At 38.9% G+C, this 7,747-nt stretch overlaps 1 protein-coding gene across 4 annotated transcripts; it reads left to right on the plus strand.

Annotated features, from left to right (window-relative positions):
- The first annotated feature begins 2,341 nt into the window (after positions 1 to 2,341).
- On the plus strand, positions 2,342 to 7,351 carry LOC133735424 (disease resistance protein RPM1-like). 4 transcript variants are annotated; one of them, XR_009858995.1, is made up of 5 exons: positions 2,342 to 2,570; positions 2,728 to 2,930; positions 3,061 to 5,800; positions 6,021 to 6,641; positions 6,907 to 7,350. XR_009858995.1 is itself a non-coding variant. In XM_062162834.1 (4 exons), exons 2-4 carry the CDS (start codon positions 2,786 to 2,788, stop codon positions 6,055 to 6,057), a joined length of 2,922 nt encoding a protein of 973 aa, XP_062018818.1. In that variant the 5' UTR covers positions 2,342 to 2,570; positions 2,728 to 2,785; the 3' UTR covers positions 6,058 to 7,351. The 4 variants fall into 4 exon arrangements, 3 of the variants coding, with proteins under 3 accessions (XP_062018818.1, XP_062018820.1, XP_062018819.1); XM_062162834.1 differs by having other exon boundaries at positions 6,021 to 7,351; XM_062162836.1 differs by having other exon boundaries at positions 3,061 to 5,783; positions 6,021 to 7,351.
- Positions 7,352 to 7,747: the final 396 nt, after the last annotated feature.

Raw genomic sequence — 7,747 nt, forward strand, 5'->3', positions numbered from 1 at the left:
GAAAAATAGGACCAAATCATAACTAAAATTCTAGTCAATTTCAAAGAGATTCGAAATTCTGAACTCTTAAAGAGATTTCATCGCTCCGAAACACATAGTTTGAATCTGAAAGAAACTGAGAAAGAGACTGAACCTGAAGAGTAGTTTCAATATCGGACTTGATGGCAGAGTAGAGGCGAGCGAAGGCATCGTCGCCGGAAACGTTAGTCCTTCTACTTGTCGACGTAGTATCGGTCAGACTTGTTGCAGATCGCGGCGAAGGCATCGTCGCCGGAGACGTTAGAGTCCTTCCATTCTCACCGACAGCGACGTGTTTCGGCAGATCACGGCCAAAGAAACCGATCAAAATTGTTTGAGATCTCGAGAGAGTGAAAGAGAAAAAGACCGTGAATTTTTTTCTCTCAGGAATTTTATCTCCAACCTGTGGTTCAACATGAGGAAAGTGAAGAAGATAATGCAGTGAGATTAACAGAGAGGAAAGAGAGAAAAGATGAGGAGGAATTAGATTCTCTCACAGAGATTCTCCAAACGTGTATTTGGCTCTAAGGGCAGAATCGAAATCAAAAAAATTAAAAACGGACATTTTTTAACATTATCTCATTATTCATAATGATTAAATTAATATTAGGGTCCTTGACCCATAGCACCAAAAGAGGCTAAATTTAGCCCACTTACACCACCAAAATAATTTTGTTCCCACTAACCCAAATTAACAGTTAAATGACGATTTTGGGCTCCAGAGAGTTAAAAATTACATATTGACATCACTCTCTCTCTCCTCCCCCTCTCTCTATGCCCATTGCCGGCTACTTCTTCTCTCTCTCTCTCTCTCTCTCTCTCTCTCTCTCTCTCTCTCTCTCTCCTCCTTCTCTCTCTGCCTGGTACGACACTGCCTATTCACCGACCACACCTCCACCGGTCTCCGACGTCGTCCCTCTCTCGCCGGGAGGGAGACCTCATTCTCGTCTTCGAAGAGTCGACTCTGATTCTTCCGATTTCTCCGGAATGGATGCCCCATTCGACTCAATCAACTCCGAGCCCTGTTCGATTCCCACATCTCCGGCGAGGCTCAAGAACCATAATTGCTGGCAGTGCTACTCCAAGCTCAGTTCGATTCCTGCTACTCCGAGCCCAGTTCGATTCCCACATCTCCGGCGAGGCTCGAGCAGGTGAATTGCTAGCAGTGCTCGGCGTGAGGGGTTTCGACAAGTCGATGCAAAGTCTCGCCTGAAGACAGCGAAGCACTTAGGGTTCTGGTCCCGAGTCTGCAACCGACGAAGGAGGGGGAAGAAGACATGTGGGTGCCCAGAGCATTTTCTGGGTGCCCAAATCAATTTTTTTTTTAAGTAATGGGACAGAAGGAAAGGAAAAAAAAAGTTTTGAATGTCTATTGGAGGGCAATAGACGTTTTGAATTGATGTAATCTCCTTTTTTTTTTTTTTTTTTCTGTAATCAAAGTTTTATTTGTCTAAATTTAAGGAGATTAGTTCCCATTATGGCGACTGAAAGTCCTATTGGAGGGCAATAGACGTCTATTGGGAGGCAATACATGGTTGTAGTCGTCTATTGGGGGGCAATACATGGCTGATAGTCGTTTATTGGGGGGCAATAAACCTCTATTGCCCCTCTATTGGGGGCAATAAACATTTTCGGTGAGATTTTCAGAAATATCCAATGGGCGGCGGCCGATGACTGGTGACTGGAATCCGGCGACCGGAGACCGGTTTCTCCCTCTTCCATTTTCTCTCTCTCTCTAAGTAACAAAGGGGTGAGGGTAAAATGGTATTAAAAAAAATAAAAGACAAAAAAAAACCTTAATGGGGTATTAGGGAAAACCTCCTTAGAGTGTTTTGGGTAAGAGAGAATTAAAAAAACTTAATGGGGTAAGTGAGAAAAAATCCCTAGAAATGGGGTAAATGGACAAAAACCCCTTAATATTATTAACAATTCATCATGGACCTATTTATCAAGTGAGAAACTAGGTTACCTTTTTATCATTTCACATTCTAATATGACTTTTTCCATCATTTTCCTAACAAGCATCTTTGTTGCAAATGACTTTAAATGAGGTTGGATTGTTTGTCTCATTTAATAATTATTTATTTAAAAATTCCAAAATAATTTGAATATTTAAAAAAAATTAATTTATTGATAATAATTGAAGACTTATTAAATCATAAATCAAATAGAGTTTACAAAAATTCTACCCAAAAATAATAATAACTATTAAAAAAAAATTGTTTGCACTCTTTGTCACACTCTCACCTGATTTCACTATTTAATAATAACTAATTATTTAAATACTCTATTTGAAGCCACGCATTCCAACGCAATGAACTGAACAAGTCTTCGCTCTTGAATGAAATAAGAAAAAGGGTGATAGCAATTTGTCATCTAACTTTGAAGGTACGACTTTGCAGTTTGCAGACCGCCGGTACCAGTATCACCATAGAAGATTTACGGTTCAAGGTTTCATACCTTTTCATTTCACTGAGATAATTCACAGCGCATGCAGCGCAACCAAGGCAGCTGGCACCGCTTGTTTTGAGTTTTCTTTTATCGAAGATTTGGTATGTTGTTCACCATTCTTACTTGTTGGTAATCATTTCAATGGTGTTTTTCTTATTTTCGAGAGACGACCAACAAATTCGACGACTCTAGCTAACACGATTCCTTCTGGTTAAGTTTATTTCATTTTCCAACTAACCGTTTCCTTTCAAACTGCAGCGGTCCATTTGATTAGGCAGCACGAAATGGTAGTCTTGGTCTTCGTTTCAATATCCCAATGTTCTTGAACTTAAGATCGGAGTTACCTTGCAGAGGGCATTTGGTTGGCTGCAATGGAATTGAACTGAAGCGGCACAACACAACAATTACCATTATTTTCATACTTCCTGCTGCAGCCTTCAATACTCATCACGGACTAAAGGGTATGTAATCTGCAATTGCTTTTTCGCTCCTCATGTAGTCTAATTTAGTATCATTGTTATCAATCCTTTTACCAATACTGTTTAGTTTTGGAATTTTATACTAACTTTGAAGCATCTCTCCTGTTTACAGTGTGCATACTAATCAATAAGTCAAGATTTGATAGAATAGAAGCATATATGGCCTCAGCTGCAACAGATCTGCTGGTTATTCGCCAAATTGTTGGCATACTTGAGAACGAAGCATCCTTCATTGCCGGGGTTGGAGATCAAGTTGATGAGATTAAGCTGGAGCTGATTAGCATGAAATCCTTCTTGTATGATGCTGAGGGCAAGGGAGCACGCACACAAGGAGAGGAGACGTGGGTAGCAAGCGTAAGAGATTTGGCCTATGATGTTGAAGACGTTATTGATGAATTCATGTATCATATGTATGAGCAGAAAATTGGAGGTCGATTTTCGAGGTGGCTCTACAAAACCATTAACATTCCAAAGAATATCTGGTATAGACGTCAAATTGCAAACAAGTTACAGAAAATCACTACAATGATTAAGGCCATTCCAGAGAGAAATCAAAGATATGGTTTCGCTGTTATAGAAGGGACAAACACTTCTCTTGATATGCGCAAATGGGTGCAAAACCAAGCGGATTCTTCTCTTTTCATCAAGGAGGAAGAACTTGTTGGAATTGAAGACAAAAAGCAAATGTTATTGGGATGGTTGATGAATGAAGAACATCACCAAATTGTTGTCTCCGTGGTTGGCATGGGAGGATCAGGAAAGACAACTCTAGTTGCCAAGACCTTCACCAATGAAGTTGTCAAGAAACATTTCGACTGTTATGCATGGGTTACTGTCTCCCAAAGTTATGTGATTGAAGACTTACTTAGAAGCTTGATCAAGGAATTCTACAAAACAATGAAGGATGCGAACCCTGAAAATTTAAATGTCATGAGCTATAGAGAGTTGCTAGAGATGCTAGTAAACTTCTTGGAGTCTAAAAGGTACCTAATTGTATTGGATGACGTGTGGGATGTCAACCTGTGGGAAGAAATTAAGTTTGCATTTCCGGATGCACAATGTGGAAGTCGAATCATGCTCACAACTCGAAAAGAAGACATAGCATCATATTCTTTTGGGGTTGAAAGCCATTTTCACAGTATCCAACCCTTGAAAAAGAATTATGCATGGGAGCTTTTCAGCAAGAAAGCATTCTCCACTTGTCATAACAAAATTTGTCCACCGGAGCTTGAGCCGTTAGCTTGGGACCTAGTAGAAAAGTGTGAAGGTCTTCCTCTGGCTATTGTCGCTTTGGGTGGTGTTATGTCTTCTAAGAAGTCGTTGGATCAATGGAGCGAAGTCTACAACAGCTTAAATTGGCATTTGAGTAACAATTCATTGCTAAAACCTGTTAAAAGCATTTTGCTGCTTGGTTTTAATGATTTGCCATACCGATTGAAGCATTGTTTCCTCTATTGTTCACTTTTCCCAGAAGACTATTTGATCATCAATAAAAAAGTCATAAGATTGTGGATTGCTGAAGGATTTGTCGAACAAGTCAAAGGGCTCACACTAGAAGAAGTTGCAGCAGGCTATCTTATGGAACTTGTTTCCCGTAGTATGCTACAAGAAAGGTACACTAGTTGGAATCCAGCATGTAAGATGCATGATCTTATACGTGAGCTTGCTCTGTCAATAGGAGAAAAAGAAAAATTCTGTGCTGTATATGATGGGAGTGAAAGAATGGAAGAAACTGGAGCACGCCGTCTGTCAATTCAAACAGTTGAAGGAGAAATTGAATGTTGTAAAGGTCTGTCACAACTTCGTTCTTTCCTTGTGTTTGTCACTGATGCACTTTCAGTCTCTTTCTCAAAAAAATTGGCTTCTGAATTGAAACTTTTGAGGGTTCTAGACTTGGAGAATGCCCCAATTGTTAAAATTCCAGATGAACTAATGTACTTATTCAACTTGAAATATCTCAATTTGAGAGGAACTCTAGTTAAGGAACTTCCAGAAGCCATAGGAAAGCTTCGAAACCTTCAAACATTGGACATCAGATTCACAAATGTAGAGGTACTTCCAAGAGGAATTTCCAAGTTGATCAACTTGCGCCATCTACTGGGTTACCGTTCCTTGAGGGATTTTATGCTTCTCAAAAACCGTATTGGGGTTAAAGCACCATCAGATATTAGTAAGTTGAAAAAGTTGCAAAATCTTTCATGTATTGAATCAGAAGGGAACTTCATTACACTTCTAAGAGGCATGACCCAACTTTTAACCCTTGGCATTGCAAATGTGATAGAAAGAGATGCAAGAGACCTATGTGTTGCACTTGAAGAGATGAAGATTCTTCGCAGCCTAGACTTATGGGTAACAAATCAAGAGGAATATCTTCGAGTTGACACGTTATCTTCACCTCCTCCCCACCTGCGGCATATTTGTTTGGCAGGCAAACTGGAAAAGATACCTGTTTGGTTTTATTCACTCCACAGCCTCACATTCTTGCATCTACATTGGTCCAGACTCGAAGAAGATTTGCTACCTCACATTGAAGGACTGGCCTGTCTGGAGAGTGTTACCCTTGTTAATGCTTATGTTGGGAAAGAGTTAAGCTTCACTAGAGGCTTTTTAAAGCTTACACGACTAAGCTTGCAAAATTTTCCATTATTGGAAAAGATAACAATAGAAAAAGGGGTGATGCCAAATCTCCAGTTCTTAGAACTTCAAAGATGCATGGGACTAACGACATTGCCACAAGGTTTTGAGTATCTTACTAAACTAGAAGGGTACTTATTTGAGACTGTTCCAGAGCAATTTAAGGAGTCCATACAAGGAGCTGTGGATTATTACCAAAAGGTAGAACGTTTCAAGATGTAAGTTTCAAGTCCATGAACTTTTCTAGCTGAACTTGTATAAGTGCTTATTATTTCATTTCAGATTTTTTTATCTGTTGTTTATACTTTTAGGGGTGAATAATCAGAGTTTATTACTTTTCCTCGAGGCCATAAGTTTTATTTTATCTTTTCAGTATCTCCAACATGGCCATACTTTTAGTTGGTTTTGTTTTGACAACTAATCTAAATTATACTGTAGGATAAGAGGTGATGCCAAATCTGCAGTGCTTGGTTAGTATTTCAACTAGGAGGATATGTGATGAAACATGTTGGGAAGATGACCCTACTAACTACCCTTGGCATTACAAATTTAAAAGGAAGTGAAAAGACGGACCTCCATGTCTAGATAACTCCAAAACATGACGTTTCTTCGCATGTTTTATATAATAGCACCTGATGAAGGGGAATCTCTTGGAGTCAATGCAATGTTTTCAGCTCCTTCTGCTCTTCAAAAGCTGTATTTGACTGTCAAGCAGGAAAGGGTACCACCTCGGTTTTATTCACTACACTATTTTACCTCACTTCTTCTGTATCTACATGCATTGGTCTAGACTTGAAGAAGATTTACTACCTCTGGTTGAAGCACTAACCTGTCTCAGAAGGCTTAGCCTTATTAATGCCTATGCTGGAAGTGAGTTGTGTTTCAGAAGAGGCTTTACAATGCTACAACAGTTGCAGTGGGGTGGTGCCCAATTCTTATCCTGGGATAGCTGCAAGGAATTAAAGACATTGCCACATGGTCTTGAATACCATACTCAACTAGAAACACTGAGATTGAACTCTGTTCCTGTGAAACTTATAGAGTCCATACGAGATGGAGGTGTGGATCGCCAAAGATACATAACTTTATCTTATTTTTGCACTACTTAACTAAGCTTTCATCATATAAGCTATTCTAGTAGAATTGCTCAATTTTTATTTATTTTTCCTTTTAGGAGAGTAGAGACTAGAAAGTGCTCGAAGCTTATATTTTGCCTGCTGACTACATACTAAATTCCTTTTAGTTAGTTTCACCAGCCATAGTAAATACATCATCATTTTCCTTCGATAACATGTTTTGTTTGTCTTTTTCATTTGCTTTGCAGAAAGTTTGACATTCGAAGATTGTATCCAGCTCCTGGAAAGAGCAAGTGTAAAGCTGGAAAGACCAATAGTATTTTCTTTTCTTTTCTTGTGTGGAGATTTGGACTGGATTCTTTTATGTTTGTATATTGTCCACATTACAAGCTTTTTAAAACAAGCTATGCATCTTATTGTTTTCCATAACTGCTTCAAGTTATTTTCTGGTAGCCATTCAAGTGAGTTCTGTTCTTGTTTCCAAATAGTTATATAATACACCTAATTGAATTAGCTGGCCATTGGCTAATTACATGCACGTTTAATTACAGGAAATTCTGTAAAAGTTCCCATCTTTACCGTGAAATATTGAGTACTTGCATTAATCGTAAGTCTCTAGACTTGGACAACAGAATTGGTTTGCCAACTAGAGAATTTTTTCAGTCAAGCCCCCTATATCCTCAGAAAATTTAATTCATTTGTTTTTCTTTTTTCTCACTTTTAATGCATATATGGTGGTGCATTATTTTTTACTTTGGAGTTTGGAATGGGGCTATATATGGTGATGGTTGAATCCAATGCAGGGCAGTTCTCGTTGTCATGCAGACATGCACTAGATTCACCTGGCTTCTTTTGAGTGTAGGCTAGAAAAAGGTACTGTGTTGGTTTTGTTAATTCAGTTCAGAGTCTGACAGATATCCATCAGCCTACATTGGAGTCTTGTGTATTGGCAAGCAAATGGTATCCCTTTTGTTGAGAAAAAAAGCATTACTGGAGTCAATATGGACTTAATTTCAGTTTGTTGTGTTCACTTCTTCCCAAGTTAACAGCCTTGTAAAACCCTGTCATTGGTCATTATTGAAAGACTGC

Source organism: Rosa rugosa, chromosome 3 (genome assembly GCF_958449725.1).
Source record: "Rosa rugosa chromosome 3, drRosRugo1.1, whole genome shotgun sequence".
Classification (NCBI taxonomy): domain Eukaryota; kingdom Viridiplantae; phylum Streptophyta; class Magnoliopsida; order Rosales; family Rosaceae; genus Rosa; species Rosa rugosa.